General features: G+C 40.1%; 3 protein-coding genes across 3 annotated transcripts in view; 2 read left to right on the top strand and 1 right to left on the bottom strand.

The window, feature by feature from the left end:
• Window positions 1-2,223, bottom strand: part of LOC138057396 (methylglutaconyl-CoA hydratase, mitochondrial-like) — a 12,989-nt gene extending 10,766 nt beyond the window's left edge. Inside the window, exon 1 of the mRNA XM_068903425.1 lies at window positions 2,035-2,223. Within this exon, the coding sequence (XP_068759526.1) occupies window positions 2,035-2,206 (172 nt within the window). The 5' untranslated portion in view covers window positions 2,207-2,223. The remainder of the gene's footprint in view (window positions 1-2,034) is intronic.
• Window positions 2,224-3,360: 1,137 nt separating this feature from the next.
• Window positions 3,361-17,500, top strand: part of LOC138055767 (tetratricopeptide repeat protein 28-like) — a 29,778-nt gene continuing 15,638 nt past the window's right edge. Inside the window, exons 1-2 of the mRNA XM_068901640.1 lie at window positions 3,361-3,463; window positions 3,903-3,989. The gene's annotated coding sequence lies outside the window, so the exon portion shown is untranslated. The remainder of the gene's footprint in view (window positions 3,464-3,902; window positions 3,990-17,500) is intronic.
• On the top strand, window positions 8,382-12,784 carry LOC138055768 (tetratricopeptide repeat protein 28-like). Its single transcript, XM_068901641.1, has 6 exons — window positions 8,382-9,228; window positions 9,328-9,468; window positions 9,589-10,011; window positions 10,069-10,188; window positions 10,308-11,955; window positions 12,312-12,784. Coding segments are annotated over exons 1-6 (3,180 nt in total). The 3' UTR covers window positions 12,313-12,784.

The raw sequence follows: 17,500 nt of genomic DNA, 5'->3' as shown, positions 1-17,500 counted from the left end.
TTTTGTTTCTTGTCATGAATTTTGTTTCAATTTGGAGATACGGAGCAAAATTGTGATGTGGTTGAACCACAATCCATTCCTTGATCATTCACCATTTTCAGCGGTTTTTTACACGTATGTATTGCGGGCTCTTTGTTTTGTACAACTTCATCGCAATGATTGTCCCTACTTTACCAGAGTTACAAAATGATGCAATTTAACTTGCTACTATAACTTGCGGCTAAATTTTCATACCTTGTATCTTTTTTAAAAATTTCAAGCCTAGGGTATAGTATTGAAAACGGTTTGACTGGAGTCCAGGCTCATTCCCGAAAAATGAGTGGAAAGTGCTTACGAACTTCCATCTTGTGAACGAAGAGAAAATGAGGGGACAGAGAAGGAGGCTCCAGGTCCAGCCCTTGGGATATGTCATGTCTACGAAAGTTATTTTTAGACGAGCGTAAGTCTATATTCCGAGACGTCCGCATGCAGGCCAACCTCGGTCTGATGTTTGAAAGAAAATAAATATTCATTAGCCTTCCATGTGCGCCGCCATTTTCTCTCTTCACTAAGAACCTGAGAGCGAGACAAGACTGCATGCGGACGTCTCGGAAGACAGACTTCCGCTAGAACAAAGACTTCCGCTCGTCTAAAAATAACTTTCGTGGACATGACATATCCCGACCAACGCCCTGAGACTCCGTCTCTGTCCCCTCATTTTCTCTTGTGTGAACGAAATGGCGTGTTTTCTTTAATGTTCAGGAAAATAAGAGTTTCAAAATAGTCAATCTCTTTGGCTTTTGTGTTTGTGAGGGTGGGAAGCAGCTGCTTTATCACTAATATCAGGCATTTCTTCAGTTTTATGCGGAAAATATCGTAATTATGCGGAGGATGCGGATTTTAGGGAATTACGTGGATCTGCATCGCCGCATCCTGTCAGATGCCATGTTTTTATGTTAAGACCCAGGTGGGATAGTTAAAATAGTGGATGAAATTAAACCCCATGGAACTGCCCAATTCCACTGCCCTAGCTTAAAAAGTGAGAGGTTCATTCCACAAGATCACAGCAATGCAGCACTGTATGAACCCTTGCAAAGCCCTGATTCACCTTGGTTTGCAAAACATTTTAATCTGGTTTACTGTCATCTTGCAGCAAGGAAGACTCGCCACCAACCAATTCACTACCAAACTTGCCCTTAATGAAGAACAAAGACGACTTTGGTGAACTGACTGGGTGTCCATTTTTCTGAACATACATGTATAGGGAAGATATTTGTTTACCAACATTGCTTTTGTTATTCAAATGTGCCAACCACAGAAACAAAAGACCCTTTGTTTCGACAGCCAATGAGGTTCTGGTTGGCACATGATGACAACAGGCGACGTCAACGATGGTGGTGGACAAAACACTGACCTCAGTCCATGGTCCACCCCAAAAATAATATTTTGAATGAGTACTATTGGTCAATTAAGCAGCGTCTCAATTGCTCAAGTCTGAACTCCTATTCAACGGCGTTGATCATCAGTTTTGAGTCTATTAAAGCACCCATTTTACATTGTAGAAAGGTTAGCTTTTGTTAATTGTTGTGAAGGCTGATTACTTCATCGGTGTCTGACATTTGCAGACTGCAGACTGCAGACTGCACACTAACCCTAAATCACAATTATTGAAAGCTAACCGTTTTAAAACGGATTCTCAGACTTTTAATACTATTTATCAGCGATATTTGAAATCGAAGCTTAAACTTAATACTGTTTATCAGTGCTATTTGCAGGCAGTCCGCAGTCTGCGGTTTGCAGTCTGCAAATGTCACACACCCTTACTTCATGTATTCTGTGAAATGAAAGTGAAATGAAACCGATGAATAACTTGGACCGTGCGGACGAAAATAAACACGGTAAGATCAATAGTTCTCATTCGAAATAGTATTTTTAGAGGTAGTCTATTTTAGGGTAATCCATTTGGCTAGTCCATCGGGGTAGTCTATGGACTGGGGGTCAGTGTTTTGTCCACCACCAGTCAACGGTATCTTCGCTACAAGAAAGTCGACGTACCTTCACGTTTCCCATCAAGAAACCGAAGGCTAAATTCTTCCGAGGCCGCTGACGCATTCTCTGTACTATAGAAGGAGACTCCTAACGGCAAAAGCTTTCTCCAGGAAGAAAGCCGTTCCTGTATTACAAAGGATCTACTTATGCCTCCGATTTTGTTGACAAACACCGCCATTTTGCTTATTGCAAAATCGCTCCAGGCCTTCCCAGCCCCCGTGGGCGTAAACTGGGTACCTGTGGGTCTACCTGTGGTAAAGTGGTACGTGTTACACAAAGACAGAGTACTTAGAATAATCATAAGAGTAGATGTAATTGTAAGAAGCATTTTTGAGTTGTCATTTTTATCTATCTTGGTCCTCACTTGTTAATGAATGACCCAAACGAATTAGATCACGGTAGAGCATTTCAAAAGAGCATTTTACGCTTACAATGTCAACAGCGTTCGGTGGAAGACAGAAACGCAAGCCCCTTGTCAAAACCATTTTTTCAGCCTCTTCCACCTAAAGCTGTTGACATAGTAAGCGTAAAATGCTCTTTTGAATGCTCTATCATGATCTTATTGGTTTGGGTCGTTCTTCTTCACAATATCAACCTCTTTTTGGACGGACTCTCCAAAATAATACCGTGCAACAACCGCTAATTTGCGCGACACATTGTGAAGAAAGCGACAGAATCTGTTTTCAGTGAGTAGCGAAGAAATCCCTTGAAGAGATGGTGCGTTGCATTGGAACAGCAAGTTTGTTCACGAATTCCCTCAGAGAAGAATAAGTAACGTCAGATCGATTGATAACGTCTGATCGCTTAAATACTCGGGTGTAAGACCATTTAAGACTTTAAAGACCATAATGGCCTTCTGCATTTGTCACTGCGTACCCATCTTTCTCAACTCAAGGATCTAGTACTGAGTAAGAAACAAAAGAAAAACGATATTTAGTAAAAAGTTGATTTTTATTCAGATCAACAATAAAAAATTTTGTTTTTGTCTCTGGTAAAAGCTGCGATCTTCTAATATGAGTGCCTACACCAAGTAGTTACCACAAATAGGGTGCTTCGTTTTCGACTTTCGAGTTGTGAGTGCATCGTTTTCGAGTTTGGATTCGGCGTCGTTTTCGACTTTGGGGCGCTTACTTCGTTTTCGACCTTTTGGGTGCTTTCTTGCTATGTTTTTCGTTTTCGAATGCTTCGTTTTCGATACTTTCCCTGCCCTAAAGCTCTAAGAGTTTAGTCTATTTGTAATAATGCGGGAGTCAAAACAACACGATATCACAAAGCTAATAATAGAACGATTTCCGCTATATATTCAAAACCGCAACTGAACAAATCACTTTCCGCGCCTTCGTCAAGTAAACAACATTCTTCCAAACTGCTGTCTTCTCGTCCTGCTGTAATATCTGTATTGTTTTAACTCAGTCTTTTAAATTATTTGCAAAAGGTAAGTTAAGTGCTTCATAGGTTATAAAATGGTCTAGGAACAATCAATTCTATTCGAACATCGCTACTTTGAAACAAGGCATGTATGGTCAGATTGTTACTCGAGAGCAGGTTGGCTCAAAATATGCTGTTCTGTTTGCTAAGCTTATCAAAAAACTTGAAGTCGTGTCACTATATCTTAGAACTCGATTTAAAGATTGAAACGCTTACGTTTTACTTTTGACACCATTACAGCTTGTTTTAGTTTCTTTAAAGTTTAATTAATGCTATATACATCTTTTATATTAACTTAACACACTGTGACAAAGGAACGGAAACCAACTGTATGTTTCTAGTACATTGACGCAAAAAAAGTAGTTTATGAAGCACGGATCATTCCAAGAAAAAAAAGATGTGATTTCCTTCCTTACTCGAGTTTCTCTTTTTCTTTTTTTTATCAGACTGCAGATTTCGTTGCTTGGTCACGCTGTAAGTGCTATGCTGCAAATGCTGTGTCTTTCTGAGTGACTCAGGAATCGCCGAAAAAGGTGAGTAATTTTAAATTTTACTACTATTATACTTCAAGCCTGAGTATTGCGACTAGTTCTGTGAGTTCGATTACAGTTCGCTAACGGCCGCGATTAGAATTCAGGACGAATAAACAATATCCTTATAGCCAGCAAGCTTTACAAAACAACCGCAACGCCTGCTTGAACTGAACAAAAGTTTCAGGCCCGAAACAGTTAATTGTATCTATTGATCGATGTGAGCTTAAATGAGTCCTTCGAGGATGGTAAACTATGGTTTTTATAATTATTATGGCCGACACTTAATTTACGTTTAAGTTTTCCTATCTGGCAATTTTGCCGCACCAGTCAAGTGTTATGGTCCAAAGGCAGTGAGCTTCTAACTCATCATCGTGTTTGATTCATGAGTTTTTCCCGAGTTTGATAGGTCTTAGAGGCGTCCAATAAGCCATTTAATTGAGGTTTAGATTGAAAAACCCGATTCTTTTAGATGTACAAAAATAATTATTCTCGTCACAACCCTTATGCTAGAGTTACACGAAATACGAGTCTTTCATATTTAATCTCTTTTAACGCGCCTAAAAACGACTCAATTACCTCAGACTTTCTTGATCTTAACTTATTCGAAAACTCTACCGGTACGTGAGTATTTCATTAGAGGCGTCCAATAAGCCATGTAATTGAGGTTGTATAAAAATATCAATTCTTATTAACACCACTCATGTGCTTGGTAGCAAAATCTTTCTTTCCGCTGTCTTCAACTATTTTAAAGTGCACCTAACCCCAAAATTTCTTTTCGCTAAAATGAATCTTTGCAACTGTTCGAAACGCATTGCGGCCATTTTTTCATTTTCTAACAAATCCTGGCATTTTATAGCCTTCGAAAGTTGCGAAGATCCAAGCATCTTTTGTTCTCGATTGAGTCAGAAGGGGAGTGGGTCTATTCCGGGTTTGACGTCACAAACTGATTTACATTGCATTAACTCTTTGTAAAAATGTATGCAAAGTAGATTGTGACGTCAAATCAGGAATAGACCCATTTTTAACTTATTGTGAACACCCAGTCAACTAATATAAAATAATATAGATAGGACATTTATGTCAAGTCCTCTTCCTTGAGTTTTTCTTTGCTAAAGTTGTCATTGTTCAGGGTTTTTAGTGATAGGTGACGTTTAGACCTCTGTAAGTAAAGTAAAGTAACCATATTTAACGTCGATAACTCGTAACAGTCGTAATTCAACTGACAAACCTGAGGTCGACGGTGCGCTCATTTTACTCCCCCCTCTCCATCAGTGCTCCGTTTTACGGGTATTTAAAGCTACTTAGCTACACGGAAAGGAAAGAAGTCGAAACAAGGATGCGAGATCCGGGAATCGAATTCTGGACCTCTTGCCCCAAGGCCGCGCACTAACCGACTGTGCCATCCTTGCTCCTCCTCCTCTCTAATTAAATGAAACGCGTTTTGTCGTATAGCGATTGGTGCGTCAAATGCAAAACAAAGGGCATGAATACATAAAGATTCAAGAAGCACTAACCGACTGTGCCATCCTTGCTCCTCCTCCTCTCTAATTAAATGAAACGCGTTTTGTCGTATAGCGATTGGTGCGTCAAATGCAAAACAAAGGGCATGAATACATAAAGATTCAAGAAGCAATTTTTCAAAAGGAATATTTGAAGCTCTTGTTCTTTCCAAAGCGTTAGTTCACTATTGTGCCAGCATTTCAGCTCACTCTGTTTTCGTTGGCAACGCCATTTTGAATTTTGCAACTGCTGAACTCGATAGGAATTATTTGATTTAATTTGTTAAATGGTTGAGCAAGTAAAGCAGAATTGTTTTGCTCAGTGGTTGACTTGTTTAAAAAAGGAGAGTGTGATTCGGAGTTATTAATATTGTTAAGCTGCAGTCATTCATGATTCAGATATGTACCGGTAAATATTGCAGTTAATGTAAAAGAAGCCTGCGGACTGCGGACTGCGGACCGGATATAAAACGAGGACTGAGTATGAAATGCTGACTGAAGGCAGAGGGACTAGGCACAAAACGCGGACTGAGTACAAAACACTGAGAAAAAGACACGGAGCAATTAAATGGCGACAGTCCGTCATGAGAATGGTGGAAATAATGTTTCGTGCCATAAATGTCAGGTGCATAATTGTCACGTGAGAGATGTTAGCTGACGTTTCTTCCAGCATGACCGGTGTAATGTATTTATCAGAGGTAAGACACGAAAGTAATTCATGGAATCCTTCGCGAGTCACCAGCTTTATGAAATCGAGAAATTTGAAGGACTTCAGTGGGAGATGCCATTGTGATATTTAGACAGGATTCTGTTTACCTACTCGCAAAATAACTGTTTTGTTGCTATTGATACAACTTTTTGTTCACCCCCGTGTCGCACGGGTCATTCTGTAAACAGCACTCGACCAAGAGAAGAACTGTTGTGGTCCATATCTTGATTTACGCGTACACACTACCGACTTCATCTTTAGCCTCTTACACAGACTTTAAAACTAAAGATTGCGTGACGAGCCAAAGCACTCTTCCATCGATCCGGCCATTCTGGCTTGAACTATGACAATAACAGTCAGAGGACTTTAATATAAAAGATGGAAATATAGGAAGAGTTGAAGTTTATGCCCAAAATGTTTCCGTTCTTCTCCCCATAACAATTTTCCCACTCCCTCTAGCTTTCGATCTTGACTTGATTTCCGTTAATCGTTGACTTCAGTTTACAGTGTCCCCAGTTAGTGCTCCAGCGCTAGAGCGACTAAACACTTTATAATAAATGGCCTTTCTTTTCCTTTCCTTTTCCTTTGAAACTCGTGGAGTAAAATACAACTTTGAGATAAAATCTCTACTCTTACTTTCTCTAGCCCAATCGATGTCACGACTGAGCATTTCTATGTACGTGACAATATTTTGACACGGAATCAGAGGACTCAAGGCCTTTTTAAAGATCTGTGTCCGGACCAGTTCAATCTTAGTTTTGTTCTATACTCCGTTTTTTCATAATCAGTCCTTGTTTCATAACTAGTCCGCAGTCCGCGTTTTATACCTGGTCTGCGTTTTATACTCAGCGCGTTTTATACCCATTCGGCATTTTATACCCAGTCCGTATACTGACCGGCAAATATTAGCCTGTTTTTTAATTGCATCCCGGAAAAGGGAATTTGCCCTCTTTCACTATTCAGTGCTCCGTGGTTCCATAAATACGTCCGTTTCTACAGTCAACCTTACTCAATCATTGTAAGTGGCCGTTACTAAACAGTTCCTATTTCGAATCTCCTGTTTGGCTTATCCTTCAGTAAAAGGCTGAATGTGTTGGCGCAAAATGATTGATTATTGCATCCACTCATGGCTTAAATCTTGAAACTGTTTAAACCAAAGCCATTTCCCTTATTGGTAGAAACGGAAGTCAGTTTTATTTATGTTGCTTAAATTAATCATCGTTTCCCTCAAATAAGCTAATGGCAAATTCGTCCCTGTTAGATTTTACAGGTAAAACTTCCAGTCAAGTCTTTAAAAAGCTTGTTGCTTGTAGAAACATCTTACCACATCTTAAAATTAGGCTTCGGAAATAAGAAAAGATCATGTGAATGATGTCGAAAGGCACAGTTCGATGTTAGCTGTAACCCGGCTTCAGGCACCCCTGCGTGTTTTAAGCCCTTCACTTGGTTACGGTAATACTGCAGGTCATCCCTCACACGATCTTGAAAGCGAAGGTTGGCTAAACTTCAACAATGAGACAACCTCTCATGGTGTAAACATATAGATGAAATTAGTACGTGGAGATCTACAGCTATAGGCGCCCTTAAACGTATAAGACCATTCATAAGAGGAAGGCACTGCCCTCCAAATTTATCAAGCGTTCATCTTACCCCACTTTGATTACTGTAGCTCCGTTTGGAGCAATTGCAACTGAACTTATAGTGATAAACCCCTAAAGCTTCAAAATAGAGCTGCCAGTGCGATTGCCCGGTCCAATTACGGCACAAAGTGTCAGTTTGAATCTGGTTAATTGGGATTATCTAATATTACACGCCGGAAAAAGACTAAAGCCATATTGATGTTTAATATAACCAAAGGTCTCTCACCAGCGTGCGTCCAGAATTTATTTTATGCCCGCAGTGAACATTATCACTTAAGAGACTCTGAGGCTAAACTCGAGTTGCCTATGCCAGGACTGAGTGGTAAGATTGGTAGTGAACAGCAATTTTCAGTACCATCGATTTCACCGTTAGGACAGAATGACTCGGTAACACAGAATACATAATTTTCCATAACCTTTCATTACTTTAAAAAGCAGATTATACATCAAGCGTTTTTACCTTTCTTTCCTTCCAGCTTCATCCTTGACTTGACGTTGGACCACCTCATCGAAATAGTTTTAATTGTCATTTAGTTATTAAAGAATGGTAGATGAAAAGATAGACGCTGTAGAGCAGCAAATGCTAGAGCTTGCCATTGCGATAAGTGTAGAAGACAGGGATCGTAAAGGAAGGGCTCATTTTGATCTTGGCGGTGTTTACCTCAACCTACCTAATTATCAACAGGCCATAAAAAATTACGTACAAGCATTACATATTTTTATAGAAACAGGCTACAGGGCTAAGGAGGGAGCAACTTATGGAAATCTGGGAATTGCCTATTTAGGACTGGGTAATTTCAAACAAGCCATTGAGTACTACGAAAAATGTCTCAGTATTGCTAAAGAAGTAGGGAATAGGGCTTGGGAGGGATTAGCCTATGGAAAACTAGGAGTTGCCTATCGCAATCTAGGTGATTTTAAAGAAGCCATTGAGTACAGCGAAAAAGATCTTAGCATTGCTAAAGAAGTAGGGGATAGGGCTAGGGAGGGATCAGCCTATGGAAATTTGGGAATTGCCTATATAAGTCTCGGTATATTTAAACAAGCCATTGAGTACAACGAAAAACATCTTAGTATTGCTAAAGAAGTAGGGGATAGGACTGGGGAGGGATCAGCCTATGGAAATCTGGGAATTGCCTATTGCGATCTAGGGAATTTTAAAAAAGCAATTGAGCACTGCGAAAAACATCTTAGTATTGCTAAAGAAGTAGGGAATAAGGTTAGTGAGGGAAATGCTTATGCAAATCTGGGAAAAACCTATCACAAATTAGGTAATTTTAAACAAGCCATTAAGTACCACGAAAAACATCTTACTATTGCTAAAGAAGTAGGGGATAGAGCTGGAGAGAGATTAGCCTATGGATATCTGGGAGATGCTTATTGCAATCTAGGTAATTTTAAAGAAGCCATTGAGTACTGCGAAAAACATCTTAGCATTGCAAAAGCAATAGGGGATAGGGCTGGGGAGGAATCAGCCTATGGAAATCTAGGAAATGCCTATCTTAGTCTAGGTAACTTTAAACAAGCCATTGAGTACTTCGAAAAAGATCTTACTATTGCTAAAGAAGTAGGGGATAGGAATGGGGAGGGATCAGGCTATGGAAATCTGGGAAGTGCCTATCTTAAACTAGGTAATTTTAAACAAGCCAATGAGTACCACGAAAAACATCTTAGTATTGCTAAAGAAGTAGGGGATAGGGCTGGGGAGGGATCAGCCTATGGAAATCTAGGAAATGCCTATCTTAGTCTAGGTAATTTTAAACAAGCCATTGAGTACTACGAAAAATGTCTTAGTATTGCTAAAGAAGTAGGGGATAGGGACGGGGAGGGATTAGTCTACGGAAATCTCGGAAATGCCTATTGCAAACTAGGTATATTTAAACAAGCCATTGAGTACTACGAAAAACTTCTTAGTATTGCTAAAGAAGTAGGGAACAGGGCTGGAGAGGGATCAGCCTATGGAAACCTAGGTTGTGCCTATTTTAGACTAGGTAATAATAAACAAGGCATGGAGTACTTCGAAAAATGCCTTAGTATTGCTAAAGAAGTAGGGAATAAAGCTGGGGAGGGATCAGCCTATGCAAATCTGGGAAGTGGCTATGATAGTCTAGGTAATTTAAAACAAGCATTTGAGTACCACGAAAAACGTCTTAGTATTGCTAAGGAAGTAGGGAGTAGGGCTGGGGAAGGATAAGCCTATGGAAATCTGGGAAATGCCTATCTTAGGCTAGGTAATTTTAAAGAAGCCATTGAGTACTACGAAAAAGGTCTTAGTATTGCTAAAGAAGTAGGGGATAGGGTTGGGGAGGGATCAGCCTATGGAAATCTGGGAAGGGCCTATTGCAGGCTAGGTAATTTAAAAAAAGCCATTAAGTACTACGAAAACAGCTCAGTATTGCAAAAGAAGTACGGGATAGGGCTGAGGAGGGCTCAGCATATGCAAATCTGGGAACTGCCTATCTTAAACTAGGTAATTTTAAACTAGCCATTGAGTACTACAAAAAAAGTCTTAGTATTGCTCAAGAAGTAGGGGATAAGGCTGGTGAGGGATTAACTTGTGGAAATCTGGGAAATGCCTATTTTGTCCTGGGTCATTTTAAGGAAGCCATGGAGTACCATGAACACAGTCTTAGTATTTCCAAGGAAATTGGAAACTGTCTAAGAGAGGGAATCGCGTTGTGTTCGGTAGGTCATGTTCATGAATTTTCTGGTTCCTTAAGTAATGCACTTAATTGTTATCGTTTAAGTATAAAACATTTTGATGAAACAAGGCATAGTCTTAAATCAGAGGATAATTGGAAAATAAGTTTTCGTGATTCTTATCGGGCGTCATACACTGCTCTGTGGAGGACACTTTTGAAGAATGGAGAGATTGAAGAAGCTTTGTATGCTGCTGAGAAAGGTCGAGCACAGGCCTTGATGGATATTTTGAAAGAACAATACGGAATTCACTCTCAGCCAATTTTTGCACTCGCTCCGAAGCAAACTCTTTCAGCTGCATTAGAACTTTTACCTTCACAAGCCGTTTTTGTGGCACTTGACGAGGACAAGATCACCTTTTGGGTGGTAAGAAAAGACAGCAAGATCAGCTTTCGACAAAACGAAATCGCGAATGGATGTGCTGACTTGTTGATGAAAACTGTTTTGAAAGGGATCGGCGTAGGGGATGGTGTCAGATGCGAAAATCGTTCTTTGGAGCCACTACGCAGTGACCTGTCTTGCAGCAGAAAACCTATCAGTGAGAAAAGAGGTTTACCATCTTCATCCACCGTTAACTCTTTACAACCGTTGTATGATATCTTACTCGGGCCAATTGCAGACTTGCTCAAGGGAGATGAGGTAATCGTTGTTCCCGATGGACCATTTTGCTTGGCTCCATATTCTGCATTGAGTGAATCTATCAGGATCCGCACCGTTCCCTCGTTGACCGCCTTTAATGTGATCGTTGGTGCACCTGAAGACGTCCACAGTAAGACTGGAGCACTGCTTGTAGGTGATCCGTGGTTGAAGGACGTTACTAACAAGAAAGGAGACCCCATTTTGGAACAGCTTGAGTTCGCAAAACAAGAAGTAGAGATGATTGGAGGACTTCTGCAGACAACACCGCTGACTGGAAAAAGTGCCACGAAAGCTGAGGTGCTGAAAAGTATGAAATCAGTTGCTTTAGTTCACATTGCAGCACATGGATGCCCCAAAACGGGAGAAATTGCTTTAGCCCCAAATACCGAACGGAAATCGCCAATTCCCGAAGAGGAAGACTATATCTTGAAAATGTCGGATGTTCAGAAAATTTCTCTTCGAGCAAGACTAGTTGTGCTGAGCTGTTGTCACAGTGGCCGGGGAGAAGTGAAGTCTGAGGGCGTGGTGGGAATTGCGAGGGCTTTCCTGTGTGCTGGAGCTCGGTCTGTTTTAGTGTCACTCTGGGCAATTGATGACGAGGTAACGTTGCTGTTCATGAGGAACTTCTACCAGCACTTGCTAGATGGAAAAAGCGCAAGTGTAGCTCTTCAACAAGCAATGAAATCTTTGCGAGAGTTAAAGGAAGATTGCGCTATAAAGCACTGGGCGCCATTTGTGTTGGTTGGCGATAATGTCATGCTGGAATTTCCCAAAAAATGGTAAGTGAAGTTCGAGTTTAACTCCGAAAAAAAGGGTACTTTCAAATTGGAAAACTGACGATGGGAATCAAATAGGCTTAAGATGGCATGATAACGAGATGGTAGCTTCGTAGTGGAAACGATGCGAGGTGTCCTCTAACACGCTTTTGTCAAAAATGTAATTTACACATGCCTATCACGCATGGACAGAAGCATAAACTAAGGATACATTTCCCCTTGGTGGACAAACTGTCATCTTTTGTAAGAAATTTGAAGACAGCATCGTCCTGCTCGTAGCTATTCGCCTCGGCGCATTGTGTGTTCTCGAAAGAACCAGCGATATTTACAACTGTTTTTAATTTTTTTTCTTCTCTCAGAATCGATGTCGAAGATGCGAGAAGACTACCTGGCACAGCCTGACTCTTCAGTGATTGCCGAACTTTTAAAAAAAGTGTAGAACGGGTTAACAATCATGGTTATGCCAGTAGAACAAACTCCAAAGCTTTAGTAGACGTTTACTGCGTTAACTAAACGAACAGACTTAGATTATTTTTAGTTAAAGATAATTATGACAGAAAGCTCAGAGCTCTAGTTAAGTACTAGTGTTACACATTATTTCGATACTACGTATAACTTCAAAATGCAGTGTTGCTCCAATGGCGATCAAAATCATAGTGCTATAGTTGAGTTGCTAAAAATCATGTTTTTTGTTTCGTTTTTTGTTCTAGGATTGTAAGCCAGTTTCGAAAGAAAAGATAAACAACGCTTCTGCTGATGACCCTTAACATCAGGCTTTTACCATAATAAAGAAAAGAGACACATTTGCATCATTTAATGATCACAAAATAGAAAGGAAACGACGGCTGAATTTTTTTCTTTTTTTTCTCCTGCATAACAAATGAATGAATCATCAGCAATAAAGAAGACGTTTTTCAGTTCTTCATAAATTTCTTTTTGTATAGGGCTTGCTCCTTCGAGTTATCGTTGATGTTTTTAAGCAAAGTGAAAGAATGTCTTTGCATTCCGCTGAAAGTAGTTCAATTCCTGGAATTTATCGTTGGGAAACCAACAAATCCACTGCAAAGTTAGAAAAAAATTCTCTGGAGCAGATTCATAGCCACCTTCACAACTGGAAACTGGTAAGGTGGCGCTGAATCCGCTCCAGATGTTTATTTTATATCTTTGCAGAGGTTTTTAGCTTAGCCGGTTAACCACTCTTCAGCAATAAAACATAGGGGTGACCGAGTTCGTTTCTGAGATATAAGCAATGGAAGACAAAATATAGGGAATTTCTAGATGACTTTTGTGTTGCCATGGCAACCTGCTGCCTTACATCATTGAGTGGATCTTATTAAGAAACGATTGGTGTTTCACTTGGTGCTACAATATTTGCTGTTACGCCGAAACAGTTGGGTAAAATCAATCCTTCCAAATAGTACAGTTGGTTGAGAGTGTTGGTTTGAGCCTCCTCGAGGGAAGAGAGGCTACTGGTAGCCTATGCTATGTCCTTTAATTTAGAACATTTCCGTTGCAAGGGTCAAACTGAGGAGATTTGAATATGCGAGTTATGTAACGCAACCGAATGTTAACGTTTCGTTTTAAACAGAAACCCTAATTTAATGTCTCTGTTGCATTTTGGCTGTTTTCGTGTAACTCTCTTGAAACGCCATATCGAGACAAGTTGCAAGTTTCACTCTTTACAACTGCCAACAACAAGGTGAAACAAATTGCAGAACCCTTCACGGAAAGTAGAATCCATTCCCACTTTGCGTATTGGTTTACGCAAAGTAGCGACGCAGTTTTCAAGTAATGCGTGCTGTGAAATCTGTCCTTCAACTTGTGACGTAACGGCTTGCCTCATCAGCCAATGAAAATGTTCCTTTAACCTCATGAATCCGTCGAAAGCCAGACAAATTGCAAAAAACGTTGCCCAGTGTACCAACCGTCAAGGGAATAGCTTTGCAATGTGAGAACCCTTGTCGAAACAAAGTTGAGAGAAACGTTAAACGAAAAATTGCCGAGTGTAACAGCGCCTTAATGGGTCAAATACGTAAGGAAACCATGTAACGTTGGATATGACAACTCCCTCTCCATTTGCTTATCATATAACTTTATTAGAAATCATAAATATGCTCAGTTTTACAAAATGTATAAAAATGTGTCTTCCAAACGTACAAACAAAATAAGTTTGTGAAAGGTACAGATTTGTAGATTAATGTTTACTTTGGGAAGAATGTTACAAAACAGCTTTAAAAAACAAAAGCACTTCGAAAAGCAATATAAAAACACGAGGCATTAAGCACCCAGGAAACGAAAGAGTTTTAAAATCGGGGATTACAGTGAATATCTACAGTTTGTAGGTCTGGGCACCGATTTTATAAGGGTTTCCTTTCAAGGGTGTTTCCCGTATTTGATAGCTTCGGGATCGTTACTATCCAAAAAGACGACAAAGCTCTGCTTTTAAAGGCCAGGGTTTGAGTGTTTTTCAATTGCTCCATGTAAACAGGGATTTCTTTTCGTCCTGGTGTAAACATAAAAACGAACAATTTTAAGTTGAGCCACAAACATAGTCTGGAAAAGTTAAGTAATCAAAATGAAGCCGAGTATGCTACAACAATAGAGGATTTGTTTGAGATACCAATATGACCGTCATTTCAGTTTTTACTTTGAATTTTGTTGTTGTTGTTGTTGGTTTCTGTTTGTGGGTGGCGGTGCAGAGGGGGAATAACCGCATCAAAATTACTTGTTATAGATTGCAAGGGTAAGTTTTTTCTACAACTAAGCTTTTAAATGGCCCCGGAATTAGAGAATTTACTAACGAGTACCCCTACTTCACATTTCAAGCAGTAATGTGCGCATTTGTCCGACTGACTGAATGCTTTTTATGATGACGGCAAATTACAAGAAAAACCGGATCATTATTTTATTTACTTGTCATGCTTTAAGCAAAACGTATTTAAGGTTTCATTGCATACCTCTGCGAAACGAGCGGTTCGCAATCTCTGCGTGCTTTTCAATTGGTTTAGCCTGTTTTCAGCTCGATGGCATGCATTGTTTTAAAAATAGAGAATGCGTGACATCTGGATTGCTTCTGAGAAACATGTCAAATACACGAAAATATCGGTTCCCTTTGTGTTTTCGACTTCTGAATAACCAATATGTTAAGAGAAGTAATATACAAAAATTTGGTTTTATCAACGGAGTTGATAATGTAAATTGGCCACCGTACAGAGATTCTAAAAGCTGACGTTTCGAGCGTTAGCCCTTCGTCAGAGCGAATCGAGGGATTATGGGTTACGTGTAATTTTTATAGTAGAGTAGGAGCTACGCTATTGGTGGTAACATGGCAACGTGAAAAATAGGAATATATTAGTTAAATGAAAAGCGTTCGTTAATACCGTGAGGATTAAGGGTGCCGATTTGAAAGATGAATTTTTGTTCCAGATTCTTGCGGCTTTCCGTCGTACCTAGGTGTAGGGAAAGGCCGCAGATAGCCATGTGTTTTTTGGAGTGGTTAGGCAGATTAAAATGGCGAGCGACTGGCTTAGATGCATCCTTGTCATTCTTCTCAACATCGCGAAGGTGTTCACGGAATCGGTCACCTAGTCGTCTACCTGTCTCACCAATGTATAATTTATTGCATAACGTACAGGTTATGCAATAAATGACATTTGCGGAGGTACATGTGAAACGATCGGTGATCTTAACAGATCGCTTAGGTCCCGATATCTTGCTAGTGTTAACAATGAAAAGACAAGTTTTGCATCGTGAGCGCGCGCATTTGAAAGTGCCGGGTTGCTCGTTAGTTTTGAACGCGCTTCTAACTAAAAAGTTGCCTACGTTTTTGTCGCGTTTGAATGAAATAAGTGGAGGTTGCGAAAAGATTCTGTCCACAAGGATCTTGGAATGCTGATCGCGTCGCCCGAAGGTTTAAGGACGACATTAAGTGTGTTCTGGATTGCTTCTAGCCCGCTCCTTCCATTTTGAAGGCTAACCTCAGATTCCAGTGATTAGGTACAAGTTCCCACCACTCGGACTACACCTGCTTGTGGCATATTCCCTTATCTTTCTTTCATACTGTGCCCACTGGCCTCTGTTAAAAATTCCAAATTGTGGAACAGCGTTTGTGTAGGTGAAGGTTGAAAGCATGTACACATCAGTGAAGGAGTACGTCTGTGCAGGGGCCAGACGACCCGTATCATAGCCTGTCCCTTTGTACGTTGCGTCGCTTGCTTGTTTTGTGATACCTGTATGGACATAATAAGGCACTGAGATAGCCACTCAATAATGATCTCGATCTGATCGTCGACATCCCTGTCATTAAAAAAAAAATAACGTGATATTGGCGAAATAAGCTATGCTTCCACCCGCCTTCACTATTATATCCCCATTTTCTTGTGTTTAATACTTATACAACGGGATGAAAATGATTGATTTGCACATGCATTCCACCATAACGGGCCATTAATGTAAGAAGAGAATCCTAAAGTATGCATCGTTGATCTGTATATATGTAGGGGCAAATCCGGTCTGAGATAAGCTCTGCAAGTTTCTCCAAAAAGTGGTAATTAAAAATAATTCCGTGGGACGCCGAAGGCAGCCACGGTAACAATTCGGGCCCGTTGCTTTATATTTTTCTTCATCGTAGCCACAACCGTGCATACCCCACGGAAATTGAATTAACTCCCAATCGGGGAATTCGATTTTATTTCGGATCCTTTAGTATTTCCAAAATCCTGTACGGCGGCTATAGCTACCACTCTTAATCCAGCTCTTTCGCATTCTGAGCGAGTGCTACACCTTTCGGCCACGGAGTTCTGTGTTTACGTTATCAGAAAAAAACGATTGATACAGTATTAAACCTCACATCTGAAAGTATTTGATAAAGTGGACAGATGATTTTCTTTGAGAACGGCAAGCTTTAAAGGTAAGATGAAAAAGGTAGTTTTCTACGTTATTTCTAGATTTTGCTTCGTTCTTGTGTGTTCCACAGTAAACATTATTGCATATGTAGAACGAATACTGCAATCGACCTCTTTCTTGCAAACCACTTTGTTCAGTCGTTCCAAAACATTTTGTGAATCCAACCAGTGTGTTCAATCTGCCTTTGTGCCAAGCATTTATTAATCGAACCAGTATGATCATTTGCCCATTGTAAGTCAACACCCGCTATTAGAAAGCACTCTTTCGGGATTCCAACGCCATTCCTCCCAATGTAGCAATCAAACACGTGAAAAGAAAAAGCCTTTAACAACTAAATACAGAAAGAAAAAGTCTTCCATGCGGGGACAATACGCAGTGGTCTCCCATGAACGGACTTAAGTGGAAATCATGTCAATGACATTATCAAACCGACAACAAAATTAATCCATTGCTTCCATTACAGGAATAAAAAAAGGCCTAGAAAGAAGATAAGAAAATAGCCTTCAACGGTCAAACAAAATAAAAATGAAATCATGTTTTTGAAAAAAGTTAGCTAAGTTTCTTAACTTACCTAAACGGGCTTAACGTTCGCTGACACGCTAAAGTATGGAGGGGGGAAATGGGCCGGAGCAATTGGAAATGT

Source organism: Montipora capricornis, chromosome 7, assembly GCF_036669925.1.
Source record: "Montipora capricornis isolate CH-2021 chromosome 7, ASM3666992v2, whole genome shotgun sequence".
NCBI classification, from domain to species: domain Eukaryota; kingdom Metazoa; phylum Cnidaria; class Anthozoa; order Scleractinia; family Acroporidae; genus Montipora; species Montipora capricornis.
This window is presented reverse-complemented; position numbering and strand designations above follow the sequence as displayed.

Bases quoted from the DNA above. Each gene is read 5' to 3' on its own strand.
- LOC138055768 (XM_068901641.1), top strand. From the start codon at position 8,382: ATGGTAGATGAAAAGATAGACGCTGTAGAGCAGCAAATGCTAGAGCTT. The intron at 9,469-9,588 runs GTAATTTTAAAC...ATCTTAGTCTAG, and splicing joins AAGTGCCTATCTTAAACTAG to GTAATTTTAAACAAGCCATT. The intron at 10,189-10,307 runs GTAATTTAAAAA...ATCTTAAACTAG, and splicing joins AAGGGCCTATTGCAGGCTAG to GTAATTTTAAACTAGCCATT.